The 18124-nt window shown below is 46.2% G+C and overlaps 1 protein-coding gene across 4 annotated transcripts in view; it reads right to left on the bottom strand.

The window, feature by feature from the left end:
* Positions 1-18124, bottom strand: part of Arfgef2 (ARF guanine nucleotide exchange factor 2) — an 81848-nt gene that overhangs the window by 52915 nt on the left and 10809 nt on the right. For all 4 annotated transcript variants that reach the window (XM_034494264.2, XM_076930262.1, XM_076930263.1 and 1 more), the window contains exons 2-6: positions 13827-13857; positions 13158-13281; positions 7504-7650; positions 6346-6525; positions 5659-5914 (exon numbers count right to left, since the gene is read on the bottom strand). In XM_034494264.2, the coding sequence (XP_034350155.1) occupies positions 5659-5914; positions 6346-6525; positions 7504-7650; positions 13158-13281; positions 13827-13857 (738 nt within the window). The remainder of the gene's footprint in view (positions 1-5658; positions 5915-6345; positions 6526-7503; positions 7651-13157; positions 13282-13826; positions 13858-18124) is intronic.

Here is an 18124-nt window from a genome sequence, read left to right as displayed (position 1 = left end):
ATAGAGTGAACAGAGTGAACAGGCTCTGAACAGACATGTGGAAGTGAAGTCACCCGTTAGAAAACACTTCACTGGGCAAAAGCCATCACCTCGAGTGAGCAACACCACAGACTGCACACGCTTGCCTCAGGGAGGACTCTCCATCCACCAGCACTGCCATCGCCAGTTCTGGGCACGGCCTTTGAGGTTCTGGGAAACCGTGGTAAGGATTTTCATTTTCGACTCTCACTGAACACCTATAACCAAGTCCCCTTGGATGAGATTACTGACATCATATCCTTTTCTTAGAGGGCAAAACAGAACCTGAATGGAAAATGAGGAACAACCCTACCACAAACAGATCTTCTAAATTAATGTACTTACCTCAAAACCATGATTTAGACAGTTAAACCTCCGGTTGGTTTTCACACGTAAAAAAACTGCTCACATACCACCCATAGACTCACCTACACCGTAATTTATAGACACTAAGGCCAGATATTTCAGCTGCTTTCCCTCTTTGGTACTAGGATTGACACAGGCCTCACACATGCTGACTGGACCAGTGCTCTATCACGTGCTTCACCGGGCCCATGACTCTCTCTTCTAAGTTCCTGCTTAGTTCCAATACACTGATGCTATGACTTGATAAAACTGCGCTCACCATTTCCAATCTGTATTGCCTGCTGCACAGTACACTGCTCACAGTCAACACCCGAGAGAGTGGAGTCATGGGAGCTGAGGCCTGGGTGGCTCAGTGTGACCCAAGGCCGTAAGTGGTGGCTGATAAACGCAGACTAGCAGGTGTGTGCTGTTTACCTACCAACTACTTCTTAAAACACTCGAATCAGCCGCTAATAGTTGTTAACTGAGAGATTACTCAATAACTAACACATCTTGGTTTTACTAAAAAAAAAAAAAAACTGAAGCTAGGCCAGGTGTTGATGGCACACGCCTTTAATCCTGGCACTGAGGAGGCAGAGGCAGGAGGAACTCTGTGAGTTCCAGGCCAGCTTGGTCTGCAGAGTGAGTTCCAGGACAGCCAGGGCTACAGAGTGAGGCCCTATCTCAGAAAAGAAAAAGGAAGAGAGACTCTCTAACAATAGTATAAAGCCCTCTGAAGCCCCAGGGGGTATGGGGGAACACTGTAGCACTAGCTATAGAGAGCTTAAAGCAGAAAAGTCACAAGTGAAAGGACCCCTGGATTCCAGCACTTAAGGAGCAGAAACAGATGGATCTCTATGGATTCCAGGCCAGCCTGGTCTATAAAGTAGGTTCCAGGCCTGACAGAGCTAAAAAGTAATACTCTGTGTACACACACACACACACACACACAGGAGGATGAGAAGATGGATGAACGGATAAAGAAGGGGAGGTATCAGTGACAGAAAGAGAAGAAAAACAAAGGTTTTTTTGGTTTTTGTGTTTTGTTTTTTGTTTTTTGTTTTTGTCTTAAAAAAAAAAAAAGACCAGAGAGAACTGTTTTCCATGAAGGTAGATTCAGTAGGGCCTAGGAAAGGCTCCAGAGACAGCATGCCTGGCCCAGCTGGCAATGTGTGTGTGTGTGGGGGGGGGGGGAATTCAAGTCCCTCAAGCTCCCAAACTTCCATTCCGTCGTCTGTAAACACTATAGCTGGCCCCTGAAAAGCATTCCCTGGGTGACTCCTCTAGGCCTGTGCGTCAAGTGTGAGTGAGTGAGCTGGGAGAAGGCAGGCATTCATGCCTCCTCAGGAGGACTACCCACTCCTGTCACCTCTCTGGCCCCAGAGACTATGTCTATAATGAAATTTTCTAATTAAACAGAGAAAGCACTTTCAATTAGCTAAAGCCTTCACTATCTTTCACTTCCCAACAGAAAAATACAATTACCACATCCACATAGGCCTCTCCTTCCTGAAAAATTTCCATTTAAATAGCTTTAAGCCTTGCCCTTTTTTGAGTCTTGCAACCACTCCTCATCGCAGTCTGGCAAGGGTACAGGCTAGACCTGTAACTGCACCTGTACTAAATAACACTAGGTTCTGTGTCTGTCCATGGGCTCGGCACCCACAGATCCAACCAAATGCAGACTGGGAATACCTGGGGAGAATACATCTGCACCAAATATGCAGAGGCGCCATCATCATTCTTGGCCGTCCACACACACTGCCTTGTGCAGGGCAGCCTAACTCACCAACGGGAAAGAAGGTAACATACAGAAGGATGCTACCTGATGATCTGTATCATCATGTCACACAGCAAGAAGGCCATCACCAGATGACCCCACGCCCTTGACCTTAGCCTAGGACTGTGAGTCAAAATAAAACTCTTTTCTTTAAGAAAGAAAGAAAGAAAGAAAGAAAGAAAGAAAGAAAGAAAGACAGACAGACAAAAGTTGTGTGCTGTCCTTGGGACTCCTCCCCCTTGCTGGAGCTCTCACTTTTCCTTTTGCTGTTATAAGATTTCAGGCCTTCACTGCCCAGGGATACATTCCGGGAGGAGTATATTATCCCTGAGTCAGAGGACACTTGCTGGATTAACATTCCTCAGACCTCAGGGAAGAGAACACACCTGTGGGTGGAGAAGGCCCAAAGCGGGAAGACACATTCCTGACCACAAAGAAAGATACAAGTCATCTGGGTGGTCCCAGGAACTGGCTGACCACAAGATGAATGGTTGGGCGAGGTTATATCCTTACAAAAAATAAGTGTATAAGAGGTTTTCTGCATGACCCTGACTAAATTTAGGTTGAGACCTTTTAAGACTTTCTATTGTTTTTATGTTATGTTTCCTTGGTAACCCCCTCTTGGTTTGTGGTTCTACCCTATAAAAGCCCTCCACTCTCAGCTGATGAGGTCGACACTCCTCTTCCCCTGCGTGGGTCACGAGTCTCGGCCTCAGTCAACTGACCCGGAAATATACCTCATGCTGTTGCATCAAGAATGGTGTCTTGTGAGTTATTGGGTGGCCCTGAATTTCTGAGGCTTGAGGGAGGTCCTCCCTTCATTGGGGGGGGGGGGGGGGGGGGGGGGGGAGGGGGTCCTTACACTGTCAGTAAATGAGGTATGTGAGAAGACGTAAATAGTTCTATGTAAATACCATAATACGCCACTTTATTCATTATGTGCATGTAATGTGTGTTTTTGTGTGAAGACACACGTGCCATGGCACACATAAGGAGGAGAGAGGACAACTTGTGGAAGTTGGTTCTCTCCTTCCACCATGCGGGTCCTGGGATCAAACTCAGGTCTCCAGCCTTGGTGGCTAGTGCCTTTACCCACTGAGCCCATCTCACCAGTTCTAGAAAGCCATTCTAAACCATAAATCAATCACAGAAGGATCTGGTATCTTTGGGAGTACCTGAGGACATTCTGTTCTCAGGCCAGGAAGGCCTAACATCACTGGCTCCTGTGAACGCAGCTGCTAAGGAAAAGCCCAACACCCCTGAAGTGGGGCTCCAGCTTGATGCTTCTTCTGGATGTCACTTAAGTTTATTTCTTTCTTGCTCCCCTCAGCAACACCCCCCACCCCGCCTCTAAGACAGGGTCTCATTATGTTGCCCTAGCTGTCCTGGAACTCACTACATAGACCAGGCTGGCCTTGAACTCACAGAAACTGCTTCTGCCTCCCAAGTGCAGGGACTAAATGTGTGTGCCATCATGCCTGGCTATTGTTTTTATTTTTTTAGAAAGGATCTCTATAGCCTAGGCTGGCCTGAAACTTACAGTGATCTCCTACTCCAGTCTTCCAAGTGCCAAGATTGCAAGTATGCAAATGTGCATTTCAAGTGGGTCATTATGATGCAAACTGCATCTCAGGAAAAATGTGCTTGTAAAAGACAGACAAAAGCCAGGTGTGGTGTGTGTGCCTTTAACCCTGTACTCAGCAGGCAGAGACGAGGAGATCTCTGAGTTGGAGCCCAGCCTAGGTTACATAGTGTGTGTTTCAGGACAGCCAACGTTCTGTAGAGAGACCCTGTCTCAAAAATCCAAAAACAACAAACAAACAATATAGAGAGAACCAAAGGCTCAGAATGTGATTCATAGTAAAATGCCGGTATGCACCAAGCCCTGGGTCTAACCCCAAACACTATATAAAGTAGCCATGATGGTCCACACCTGTAATTCTAACACTCCAGAAATGGATGTAGGAGACTGGGTGATTGCTGGGACTTTCTTGTACTCTGGGCACAAAGGAATAGGGACTGACAGTAGAGGACACTTGATGCCATCCTCTGGCCTCTGGGGATACACATCCCAAATACATGCAGACACACCACACAGAAGGGCAGAGGTGGGAGGGGATAAAAACAGGAAAGGGGAAAATTTAAATTTAGAGAAAAGGACAGAGAGGTGGGCAGGGCTTAGTATCATAAGGCTCTGCAAGCAGTCAGGGCATGGAGGGCATAGCTTTTGCTCTGATTGGTAGAGAATGGGAGAATGGGGTGTTACCAGAGGGTTTCCCATAGGGAAGGTTGGGACCTCACTCATACTTTTAAAACAGCAGTACAGCTGCACCCACAACATAACACAAGAAAGCACTTTGGTGCAGCCCAGAGAGGGCTACTCTTCTGTTTGCTCAGCTACAGTTACTACTGCACTTTTTTTTTTTTTTTTTTTTTTTTTTTTTTTTTTTTTTTTTTTTTTTTTGGTTTTTCGAGACAGGGTTTCTCTGTGTAGCCCTGGCTGTCCTGGAACTCACTCTGTAGACCAGGCTGGCCTCAAACTCAGAAATCCACCTGCCTCTGCCTCCCAAGTGCTGGGATTAAAGGCGTGTGCCACCACAGCCCAGCAACTACTGCACTTTAAGATGCCCAATATGTGTGCCCTAGCTGGAGATGCTACCGTCTGAAGGCATTATCAGTCATGGAACTGATGCAGAGATGACATCACTGCAAACATGTAGAGCAAAGAATGTGAGTGAAGAACTGGAACCACCAGGACAGACAAGCAGGATGGCTAAAGACTTCTGGATCTGGTTCATACCAATGTCGGGAGAAGATGCAGATAACCCTAAGTCATCACAATTTATGCTTAATAGATCATTTACTGTTGGATTATAACAGCCCTGGCATATTATTTTGTTTAAAATGGAAACAAAGGGCCAATAAGATGGCTCAGCAAGTAAGTGTGCTTACTGCCAAGCCTGACTCCATGAGCTCTACCCTCAGGAGAGAAATGATCCCACGAGCTGTAGTCTAACCTCTCTAGGTGCCCTATGGCACATGAATATCTATGCTCATACACGAGTGCACACAAACACACAAACAAATGTTTTAAAAATTAAGCAAACCAAAAGAAAAAAAGAAGAAATCAGGTGGATTATGTTTGATGACTAGAAGAACAAGGCTGTCACCCTGCCCTCTGCCTGACCACTCACATGCTCTCCCATCTGTGTTCTAGCTCTTCAAAGGGCTCTGTGCATGGTACCAGACTGCCAAGTACTAACTGATTAATCACCTACTTAACTCTCTGTGGAGACCAAGTGCCCCAAACTGCACGGACTGTGCCATGGCTGACAGGAAGCAGCAGCAGTAGGCTCCATTCCAGGACTCCTGTCAGGCCTCACTGGCTGTGTCCCATGTAGTAAGAAAGCTGGACTCAAGGAAAGGCCAGATCAGACAAGCTCCCTCAGGATTTCCTTAACCAGCAGCCAACACTTCCCAGTGTGTCCCTCAGCCCCAGGAAGATGCCAGCTCACCCCTAGAAGGCTCGGCTCTACCAGAGATAGATGAGCCTCTTTCTCGGTGAGCCTCTCCATTTTCTGAGCTCACTTTTCCTAGGCCACTCCTGGCATGATCACCATTGGGCAATTCTGTTTTCTCAGGAGTTGTTGGTTTGCTCTGGGCCTGGCTTTGCTTCAGTCGGCTGAACTTGGGAGATCCTGCTGAGGCCTGGATCACCGGGGACTGAGGTTTTGACTGGACTGGTTTTTCCAATTCCCTGGCCTCCTGTAACTAAAACACAAGAGAGAAGGAATTCCATCTAAACAGTTCTAGCATTTTTTTTTTTTTAATGATTGCATTTTATTTAAAAAAAAAAAATTATACCAAACTATTGTTTTAAAATATTTCAAGAAGCTGATTAAACTTTTGTTCTGTTTTCCTGGGTGCTAGGATTAAACCTAGGGCCTTGTGTATACTGAGCCATATCCCAGCCCAGCATAAAGTTTTTAAAAAGAAGTAAGTCCAAAGTAAACTTAGACTGTGATGACCAAACTTCAAAACCCAAACTAAAGTTGCAATCTACTTTTAAAATTGGAAGTCTCAGAAAGAACAACTCTTCCACACACACACACACACACACACACACACACACACACACACAGGCACATATGCATGCACAGGCTGATTCAGCAGAACGTGGGGCTGGCTCAACTGTCACTCACCACTTGGTTTTCCATGCGGGTGAAGATAACATTCAGCATTTGAGTAAGCGTAGCCTTGGCGGTGGTTTGATTGATAAGGTTTTTGCTGGCCAGATAAATATTGTAGCATGTCCTCACTGTCTGCAGGATGGTGCCCTCATGGATTTCAATGTGTGGGGAAGTCACAGCAGTCAGAAGAGCCTGAGACAGATCAGAAATGGCCACATTCTTGTATGCCCACGTTCCTCCTGGGTCAACTTTCCAGAACAGTTGAGGCGTTTGTCCCCACTTCACCCTCTGCCCCTTATTTTTTGGAAGTCTCAGTCAGTAATCCTGGCTGTCCTGAACCTGGTTATATACAGGCTGGCCACAAACTTCCAGCATTTTTCCTGCCTCTGTCTCCCACGTGCTAAGATTACATGTGGTACCAACAGACCCAGCCAGATTTTTCTAAATTCTCAGGTGGTCCGGCAAACTCATCTGGCTGATTAGTACCCAGAGCCATCTTCCTACTGTTTGGAGTTTAAAAAGCAATTGCTGATTCCCTAAAACTCACATCATTTTAAGTAATTATGCTGTGCTGAAGTAGGTGTTCTAGTGCTTGCTAAAATTTTTCTTAAAAGTTTTAGAAAAAAAACCTGAAAATTCTGAATGTTAATATTGATTGAAAAAATATAAAGTGGAAAAAAAAAAAAGTAAAAACCTAAAATGAGAACGAGACCCTTCCCTTACAAAACATACACAGAGCCTGTCCCACACAGCTGAGCTACCCTAAGATCAGGAGGAAAGCCTTGGTCCACCCACTCATTCCCTGACACACTGGTTGTACTAACTCATTCCAAGCCCTTCCTGGCAGCAGACACAGAAGAGGGAAGGGCCGAGAAGACAGGAGACAGAGGCAGGTTCAGGTGTTAAGAATAGCAATGAAGACTTGTACAGCAATGGTCGATGGTCAGCTGGAATGAAAAACCTCCAGTGGATCCCAGAAAATCTCAAGCAAATGAATTCACAGTGACTCCATTGTTAGTGGAAGTGTTTACTTGGGACACACCTGGTCCCGCTCCCATATCACAACACTAACAGAAGAGCTATGGGACACATCTGACTCTTCTGCTCCAGCTCAATACCACTCAACTAACACACGGTAAGTTAAAACCCAGACCAAGTACACAAAAATACCTTAATTATTTGTAGCTGAACCCCTTCATCTGTCTGAGGGCCCTGAAAACAATTGCAAATGGTTTCAACAATCCTGTCGATCAGCCGCTTCCCAGGAGCTCCACTGTCAGGGGCATTGCCAGTGATGTGCCCATATGCGATGAGTTTCTGCATACAAAAGAGCAAGAGTTAAAAGATTCTGCCTGGCTAGACAACCAGACAGGAGGGAGGGTGGCCTTGAACTTCTGGTTCCCACGGCAGCAATTACTCCCAGGAGCCAGGCAAGCACAACTGTTCTGACCTTTACCATCCCCCAGGGTGCTCTCTGAGGCTACCTGCCAGTGCCACCTCATACCCAACCTGGACCTTGGCACAGAGAGAAACCTGAGAGACAGAGATCAAAGTGAGTACTATACCTGACTGAGATTAAGAATCATCTGAAAAAAAAAAAATCACAAAAATGCAGTTTCCTGGACTTCAACCTGGACCTACTGAACTAGAAGTTATGGGGCAGAAGCTTAGGAATCAGTTTTTTCTCTCAACTGTACAGCTTAGTCTAAAGGTCAATCCAACAAAAGGCCCAGGCTTCTAGGGCACGCCATGCTTTGACAAGCTGGTGAGGATGTGGACAGCTGCTGCTCCTTATGTAGCTGTGCTGCTGGCTGCTCACACCCCTGCCTGCTGACACTAGTAGACAAGCAAGCACTCCAGAGCTTGCCCACTGGACTGGGGGAGGGGGTCACCCTGCAGAAGCTCACAACATTTCTCAGTGGCTTTCTACACCACTAGCTACAAAACACCTTCATCCACTAAGCAGAAAAAGATGAACAGAGTGGCCTAGAGCAGAAACATGATGTACAAGGTGTGACAGAACAGACTGCCTGCCCCTCTGCTGGTCAAGCCCAACTCTGGGACCCAGAAGGAAGCGGGCAGAATGAAGGACAAGCAGAGCTGCTCATTCTCCCCAGACCTGCTGCTTGGGCTCCTGGGGGGCTGGACAAGTGTCAAATTCTGACAGTGCTTCTTCCTCCTAACATTAGGATTCAAGCTCTGCTGTGAGCACTGGGATATGAGTGGATGAGTGACTATCTCAACACCAATGTTGAGAAGGAGGTTCTCTGGAAGCAGAAAGCAGTGCGATGCTTTGGAATCACACCTAGGTCCATACCATCCCAGGCAACAAAAAAGAGAAAATGGGCTTCCACTCGGACATGGTTACATAGAAGTTGTGGCAGAAAATCATGAATTTGATACCAGCCTAGGCCATATAGCAAGAGCTTGTATCAAAAAACAAAACAGGGCCACACTTTGAATCTCAGGACCTAGAAAGCAGAAGCAGGCAGATCTCTGGTCTACATAGCAAGGTCTATGCCACAAGTAATAGATAATCAGATTCTGCCTCAAAAATAATAATACTAAATAATTAACTTTAATTAAGGGCTGGAGAAATAGTTTAGTCATTAAATGCTTGCCATGCAAGGATGAAGATTTGAATTTGATCCTCAGCACCCAGGTAAAAAGCTAGGTATATAGGATGACATGCCCTTGCAATTCCCGTGCCCAGGAGGTAGGGACAGGCAGATCCCTGAGGCTTGCTGCCCTGACAGCCGAGCCTATTATGGAACCCCAGGTGCCAACGAGAGAGCATGTCTGAAAAACCAAGGTGGACAGCTCCTGAAGAACAAAGGTCACCTTGGACTTCTCTATGTACCCACATACATCCATGCATGCCACCACAAACCCACCCAAAACCTATACCCACACACAAAGTCAACCAACAAAAAGAGCTAAAAACACAACATATGTAATAGGAATAGGACAACCAGGGTCATCATTTTTTACAGGCTTCATGTGAATAAAAAAAAAATGGGATTCGATTTTTTCATCTTTTTCTTTCTTTTGAGACAGAGACTTCTGTACACTAGACCTTGAACTTCTGACCCTCCATTCTCTGTCTCCTAAGTATTCTATGTTCTACTGGATCTCATGCCAGCTAGACAAGTAGTCTACCACAACATTTCTAGCACAAATTTAGTGCCTAACTAAAACATATTTATTATTATATTTTTATGTGGACAGTTTTGCCTGTGGAGGCCAGAAGAGAACATCAGATCTCCTGGAACTAGAGTCACACATAGATGGTTGTGAGCCACCATCTGGGTTCTGAGACTTAAATCTGAGTCCTATGGAAGAGCAGCCAATGTACTTGCAGATGAACTATCTCTCCTGCCCCAGTGTTCCTGTTATTGAGACAGGGTCTCACTGTGCAGACCTGGGTGCCTCCACCACACAGAACCCCACTTGTCTCTGCCTACACACACAATTTGTATTTAATTTTTATCTTGCCCTTTAAAAATTCTGTTTTTGAAGTCAGGTGTAGTGGTGTATATCCTAATCCCAGCACTTGGGAAGCAGAGGCTGGAGGTTCTCTGTGAGTCCAAGGCCAGCCTGGTCTACACAGTGAGTTCCAGGACAGCCAGAGCTACAGAGTAAGTCCCTGTCTTGAAAAAAAAATTCTATTTTTGTATGTTTTAAAATGAACAAAGTTCATACACACACATACATATATATACATACATATATACACATACATATGTGTGTATGTATACATGTATACATATATACATATATACACATACATATATATACACATACATATGTGTGTATATATACATGTATACATATATACATATATACATATATATGTATATATATAAAATTTTAAGTTAAAATATATTCCAAAAAATATTAATATGCAACCAGAAAAACCATTAACTTAGGAAAGACAGGCTTTGCCCCTGGGCAGTGTGGGTCACCGAGTGCTAAAGGAGGAAGCACAGGTTCCTCAGTGCTGCAGAAGCTGCAGGTTGACATCTCTAGGCTTCTCCAAGCAGGGAGGGGCATCTGTGCCAACTGTGGTCCTTACAAAGCAAACCCTAAAGCACCTTTGTCCCTGTCACCTCCAAGAGAAATGGGTAACAAGGCACAGTGTAGGTGACTTCAGCTGGCTCCACTTCTGTCAAAATCAGACTTCACCCCAGATTCTGGCCTTTGGTTTCCAAGGCATGAGCTTCCTCGACTGCCAGGAAATTCCAGTCAGACGGGCTTAGCTGGGCAGCAGAGGGTAAGCTCCTTTTCCATTCAGTCTTCCAGGCCGCCTGTCTACTTCCTAAAGCCATAAAATGGGGTACACTTTACATCCTTTACACTAAACAAGGAGACCCTAGTGTCCCTATTAAATTCCAGAGAATTCCATTCAAAGAGAGAACCAAACACCTTAAGTGTCAAGACTCCCAGGAGGCAGAAGTGAAACAGAGCTCCAAGGTTTTTTAAGTCATGCATGTACACAGAGTGAAGACACTAATGCCATCACTGAAGAATCCAGGTCACATAGTGACAGTTGAGAGCATAAAGGACCAGGTACTGAACACACGGGTCAGAAGGTCTCCGCTGCAACTACTCACCAAAGCCACAATGGCGAGACAACTGGCTAAAATAAGCAAGTAAACACACATCTCTCTGTTGCTGTGATTCAGTTATGTGCCCTAGAACCATATTCTCAAGTCCCAGAACCAAAAGTGACCATTAAAAAGTTGGGCCTGTGGGAGCTAAACAGACTTAAGGCCACAAAGGCTGGGCCCTCCCGGTGGAGTCTGTGCTCTGTAAAAACACACCAGAGGGCTTGCTCGTCCTTTAGCACAGTAAGACACAGTAAGAATATGGCACTCTACAAGTTGAGCCAGAGTCCTCACCAAATCAGGAAGGGCCTTGATCTTGGACTTCCCACCCTCCAGAGCTATGAGAGAGGACCTAGTGTTGTGTGGGACTCAGATATCACAGCCCAAGCTGAGACCACTGTGCTCCAATACAACTATCCACAAAAGCAGACAACAGATTAGATCCTAAGTATGGGGCTGGGAAGTCCTACAACCTAAAGAAGCCCCTACTTATTGGACAGGTGACTTTGAGCTGAGCCAGCCACTTTATCATCTAAGCTTCAGACTCCTTGACTCTAAAACAAGAATGCAGCAGCACTCAGAGGCAGATGCAGGCAGACCTGCAAGTTCAAGGCCAGCCTGGTCTAAGAGTGAGTTCCAGAAGAGCCAAGGCTATGCAGAGGAAACCCTGTCTCAAAACAAACAAACAAACAAACAAATGAAGACAAAAACAAGAATGAGGATTCTTTTGAGGCTTACCCACAGTGATGGAGATGAGGCACCTGGCTAGGCCAACAGCCCAGGGAAGGGGAGAGTATCACGCTTATGAAATTAATGTGTCGAGACCAGTTCCCAAACTAAACCTCATCAAGGGAAGCAAACAACTAAACTTAAGCCGATGTCAAATTTCCTCAGAAAACATTCACAGCATCAAGTATTTTAGGATGAAACAAGACTGAACCTGCCATTTGAGAATTCTTAGCTCATTAGACGCTTCACATAGGACAGAATTATCAGAATTATGTACAGAATTATCTGAAATGAGAGAAACAATTTTTCATTTGGAAGAACTGCTTCTGTGGAAAAACACACATCTGCAAGATGCTTCTCGGACCTTGTAACCCAACTCTCTAAGCAACCCTAACAGAATCATTTGTTCCCTGTTTCCTGTTGCAGGAGTTGCTGGTAACTTCAATAACATTCAAACTTCTTCCACTGATGGGATTGCCCACTAAAGTTAAGAGGTGATCAGAAACGTGGAGCTATCTAGAGAAAGCATACTATGGCTTGGGAACTTAGGCGCCTGAGCTGCCTTGTCTCTTCCATCTGTAGGACAGGCTCCCATCTCTGCATTCCTAAGTCTTCAGCAGTTAGAGAGCATCAGTGAGGAACCACAGTCAATCCTCATCGTTTGTGGACTGTTGGCCTCAAGTGTGCTCGCTCGCTCGCTCGCTCGCTCGGTTGCATTTGAAAGCCCCCAGTCAGAACTTTGGTTTACTTGTAGATATGCTCAGAACAGTGAGACCCTGAATCACAGCTGAGGTGAATGAGGAGACACAGCTTTCTTTCAGATTTTCTTCTGCATTCAAGTGTTTTTTTCTGTGATGTTTTGACTGTGTGGCTTTCAGTTTTATCCTTCATGCTCTTTAAAACACCTCCCTCGTGTGTGAGAAGGTACTTCCTAGAGTTAAGGAGCAAGAAGGCTGGGACCGCCTTACTGCAGGTATTAAATAAACTTGGTTATTAAAGCTGGCAGGGAACTCAATGTTGATGAGCCAATGGTGCAGATTAAGAGGTGTCTCTAAATAGAAACACACAGAAAATGAACATATACACTGCTCAGCTGGTCCAGACTGAAGAACATGGAGAACTGGGAACCCGAGCCTAAACTTCTTAAGGCTGATTAGTTCATGTTCATAGTGACTGCAGATCAGAACTGCCACAAATAATCAGGTGTGGCTGTGCCCGTTTCCTCACCTGAGAGTACACATCAACACCATCAACAGTGAGGCTGGGAGCAGGTCATGTGCCCACATATATCAAACACAGTCAACCTACAATTGACTGCGATTTCCCCCTGGGAAATGTGACTGTAAGGAGTGCAGGTCCCTTCCCACCAGAACATCTTCACAAAGGAGGCTTTGGACTGTTCCTGCGCCACCACCTCCAGGGCATTCTCAGTGCCAGAGCAGTACGTCAGTGGGTAATAAGCACTCACACCAAGTCTAAACAAGGTACCTGCAAGCAGTCCAGGGATGTGCTGACCACCCGAGGGGACTTGGATTGGCAGGCCAGCTCGAATGGAAGGAAATACTTGTCAGCTTCAATGAAGTTTGCCTTTGGTGGAGCAGCAGCGCCAAGCCTAGGGAAAAGCAGGAAAAGGCCAAGAGGAAGAATGAGGAAAAAAAAAAAAGCTTGCTTCTCTCCATCTTCCTCGATGCTCCCATCTTAGATTGTAAGCACTTAGTTAAAAGTGCTGGAAGTGCTATCCTGGGTCACTGTGGTTACAAGCTGAGTACATGTAACTTGAGAAAGAAACCACCAGAATGCCATGTGCAGAAAGCAAGAGCTCTGACGTGTGAGTGGACTCATTGGCACTGGATGGAATCTGCTGCAGCCATGCCAGAGCCATGTTTCTGAGCTATAACTGCTGTCCCATTAAGATAAGGAGCAAGCACTGCCAGAGCAAGCTGCCCCTTGCCACAGACAAGGTGTCTGCCTCCTTCTCAAGAGAAGGTATAAAGGCATCAACTTGGCTTTCTTTAACCAGCCCTCCAAGCACACCGCACTGGGCCAGCAGAGTGTGTGCTGCCCCTTTAAATACAAGAGTAAATAAACACACATGAAAAGGGGTTCCCATGGCCGCCACCTGCTGCACCCCCAAAAGGAGGAAGCACAGCTGCTTACCTCTGCTTTTCTAGTTCTGCTTTAATTTCATCTGGTGGAAGAAGAAAAAGCAAATTAGGATCATGGACCACTTACAGAAAAGAAAGGTTTGCTATAAGGTATCTAGAAACCATTGAAAAGAATATTTACAAGATTGTGGAACACTCAAATTTTGATATAATGTGAAGCAACAACTTATCACAGCAGTAATGGCAGCCCATGGGAGTCACTGTGCTAGGCATGTGTGTAAGTTCATGCTGCCTCCATTTAACACACACAGGACCCTGTGGTAGGCACTACTGTTCCCTCTCACCACTGACATGCTGGAACCATCCTGTGTGCACCTCTACCCTCTAGATGACAGCAGCACTTCCTGCCCCTGCAGTGTTATATTGTGCTTTGTGATAAGGTCTCACTAAGTAGCCAAGGCTAACTGGAAACTCATGATCCTCCTGCCTCAGCCTCTTAAGTGCTCCTGGGAGGTACCAGCATGCTCTCCCATAGTCTTGAATACCAAATGTTCCCAGAGCAAACTCCCTCAGTGAGAAGGAATGATTTCAGTGGAAACTCAGGCATCACGAGAAAAGAGAATTTCTCCACACTACTCATTGAGAAATGGGGAAGCAAGAATCTGAACCTATGTCTTGCCTCTGTGGTCTATGCTCTACCTTCACTGCATAGCAGGTGTTAAAATAGTTAGCATAAAACATCAACTATGCAAAACCATATACAGGAGACTGGAAACCACTTAAGAAAATACTGAAACAAGTTAGGCAAATGTTGAAAGTTACTTAAATAGTGGAGTGTGATGTTTGGTTCTTTTTAATTACACTTAGTTAGCTAGCTGGGGGAGGGTCATCAGTGAGACCAGAGAGCAACTGTCAGTTGTCAATTCACTGCTTCCACAGTGTGAGTCCCATGTATTGATCTCAGGTTGTCAGGGCTGGCAGCAGCACCTTCACCTATTAAGTCATTGTGCTGGCCCCTGCCTGCTCCTTTTTCATAGTGTTTCTGTTTTTATGTGTATGAGCATTTTGGCTACATGTATCCTGCGCACATGTGTGCTTGATGCCCAAATTCCACTGCAACTACAGAGATAGACAGTTCTGAGCCTCAATGTGGTGCTGAGAACCAAACATAGGTCCTTTAGAAGAGCATCCAGAGCTCTACACTGCTAAGGTATCTTTCCAGCCCCTTCTTTTTTTCACATTTTTCTATGACCTAAACACTTTTGAGGTCAGGACCACTGAAACAAGAAAGTATGCTATGTAAATACTCTTGGCCCCACCCACCAATCTACTCCGCGTACTCCTGTATGTTGGGCCCCGGGCACAGGTAGTATCAAAGGTGAAGGAGGGAGGCAGGAAGGGGAGAGAGGCAGGGAGGTGTGGGCAGGGAGGCAAGGAGAGAGGAAGGGAGGAAAGGAGGAAGGGAAGAAGGAAAAAAGGGAGGAAGGGAGGAAAGAACACATCATAGCCTTTCTACACACCCTCTTAAGAGCAAGCAGTCTGTGTAAGGGCAATAGACATCCTAACAGCACCAAAACATACTTCAGGAAGTTCTTAAGTTCCATTTGCTTTGTAAAATCAAATGTGCCAGCTAGAGATGGTAACATCTAACCTGGCTGGCCTACACATTCTTATTACATGCCTAACAAAACAGCAAAGAACTGCCCACGAGGCCTGTGACACTTGAGCTTGTGAAAGGAACAGTCAACATGGACCCTGTCCTTAAAGGACATAAATCATCCAAGAGTGGGGCCCCACCTCCAACAGAAGGCTACAAGACTGGCCTACAGGATGTAGCTTCCATCAACTTATGTAACACAATGGCTTTGCTTAGATGACAAGTTTGTGTGACACACCGGATGCACTCTGCTGCCAACTCAAATATAAGGTTTTCTTCTGGTCAGGAGCAGCACTCTTAGGGCTCAGTCAGTTGCATCAGATATGGCCAAGCCCATGCTAGAGGCAAGTGGTCCCTGAGTCTCCAATCATCTGTTCTGGATACCACCGGTGCTAAGTCAGTGATACACAAATCTCATCAGTACAGCCGGTCACTGTCCATGCGAGGCACCAAAACCGACAAGAGTAAATGCAGGGCTACACACTTGAAGGGCTATGTACGCCAATCAGGAAATGTCAGGAGAGGCAGCGGGCAGATGAGATCTTAGGGACAGAAGAACAGCAGCCTTCAGTGGCTGGCATTGGCAGCTCTAGAGACTCTGATTATCCCAGTGGGCAAAACCCAGACTTTACAGGAAAGTTCAGATTGCAAATCAAAGCAAATTCAGCTTTTCCATAATAACTATGCCTAGTTAAGACTGATCTCCTGGCTGCCCTGGCCATGAAGCTGCTGGCTCATGGTTTCTCTTTCAAGGAGTGGGAAGAACTCAGAAGCAATACTTTACTGGCTGCAGACACACACCTGCAGGTGACCATCAACTGAGGACAAAAGCAGGCTCTGCACAAGCTCAGTGGCTCAGCTGAAGAGCAACAAGCATCCAAGGCCAGACCTTACAGACTAGGAAATGAGAGCCAGAGAACTTTCCAGGAAGAGCTGGGATGAATCCAGGAAATCAGTCTAGAGAGCCCATGTTCATAAGCTCATGTGTCCCTAGTTCTCAAAGTATGCACAGAGAATTAATCTGTAAACTATAAACAAAACAACATATATACACAAAACCACAAAGCGCCACTAACAGTTCAAAACACAGGTGCTTTCTTCAGCTGGAAGCTAGTTTATAATCAGCTATGGAATTTCCCAATCACCTTTTCCATCAGGACTAAGCAAAAGTACATTCTAGTTAGTCCAGAGTTCTGGCTGAGGTCTGGCTTTAGCAGCACCATGACATTCTGGTTGGGACAGGCTCTGGAATCTTTAGAGAACACAATTATTTTCCCACTACAAAGAGGGAAAATAAGAAACCAGAGCAAGTGAGAGGTAGAATCTCATGACAGCCTGTGAGTGTGAAACTTAAACACAGCCAGGTTACAAGCCAACATGGACAGCTGTCAGCTGACTGGTAGCAGGTGGTTCATCAAACCTCCAGAATCTTGACTTCCTACTGTAAACACTTTGGGTGATATGAAGTAACCCCAGACCCTACAGACTAAGAGAAATTGGGTGTGGCTACTGCATGAACAACTCCAGGAAAGAAGTCCTGCCATAGTCTGACAGAGGCAAGGCAGGCACATAGCAGGTGGCAGTATCACTTCTTTAGCTCTAATCTCAAACCAAAAGCCAGTGGGAATGCACGAAGTCTCCAGTGCTGTGCAGGAGAGCTGTTGGGTGCCCTAACCTGGAACTAGTGACAGTGCTGGCTGTCATCCTCTGCAACCCAGGGTGGCAGAACAAGATACACTCTCAGCAAGGACCTCAAGGCAGGCCACACCCACTCACCACCCAAGAAGAGAACAGGGAGGATGGCTGGGAGGCGGGTGGCTGGTGGGACTCACCCTGAACTCCACTGCTTCCTGTGCTAATAGCACTGCACTCCCAGCTGCCAAGGGGGCAGCTAGCAGCAATGAGCAGGCCACAAAGGAGGGAGACAGGCCTGAACTATGGCAGCTGCAGCTAGACAGCCACAGACTTCTGCAGAGATCATCTCTGGGTGCTGCCATTATCTACAAAAACAGCACCCCCTACTCACCAGCCTCTCCTTCCCATCAGTGGCCATCATGAGCCTCACATCCAACCCTGCCCAACAATCATCATTGGCTAATCCCCTCAGACCACAGCATCCTTTCCAACAGGACAGCCACAATCTCTCCTATCTACCTCAGCCTTCAAGGCCCTCAACCACCTGCTCCTCCACCCCAAACCCACCCACAATGGTTGGACACATTCCGAATCTTGGCCCTGTGTGGAACTGGGGCACTTCTAGCTCCTGGCTAGTCTCTCTCTGTGACCTCCTCTCATTCCAGCTATCCTAACTATTCAAATGCTCCCAGAGGCCCTTACTCTGGCCAGCCAGACCTCCCCATGACTGACCCATCAGCCTTCCTCTTCCTGCATTTTCCAGGACTGCTGACAGAATGAGAGACTCAACAGCCATGACTTCTGACCTCTGGTCTCAATTTCTAGCAAAATCCCATCCTAAGATAACAATTCCACCCTCTGGTGACCTGTCCCCACCTAAGCAGACATCCAACAACAGGCAGGTCTATGATGTTACCATCACCAGCCTCAGAGGGAGCCTGAATGCACTCAATCTGTCCCTCCTACCCTGTTTCTGTGCCATGCGTACCATACATCGCTCTCCTCAGTCTCTCTCACTGATGGGCATCATCACATCCTTCCTTCATAGCTGATGTAGC

Source organism: Arvicanthis niloticus, chromosome 2 (assembly GCF_011762505.2).
Source record: "Arvicanthis niloticus isolate mArvNil1 chromosome 2, mArvNil1.pat.X, whole genome shotgun sequence".
Lineage (NCBI taxonomy): Eukaryota > Metazoa > Chordata > Mammalia > Rodentia > Muridae > Arvicanthis > Arvicanthis niloticus.
Note: the sequence above shows the minus strand (reverse complement) of the source record. Positions and strands in the feature narration are given on the sequence as shown.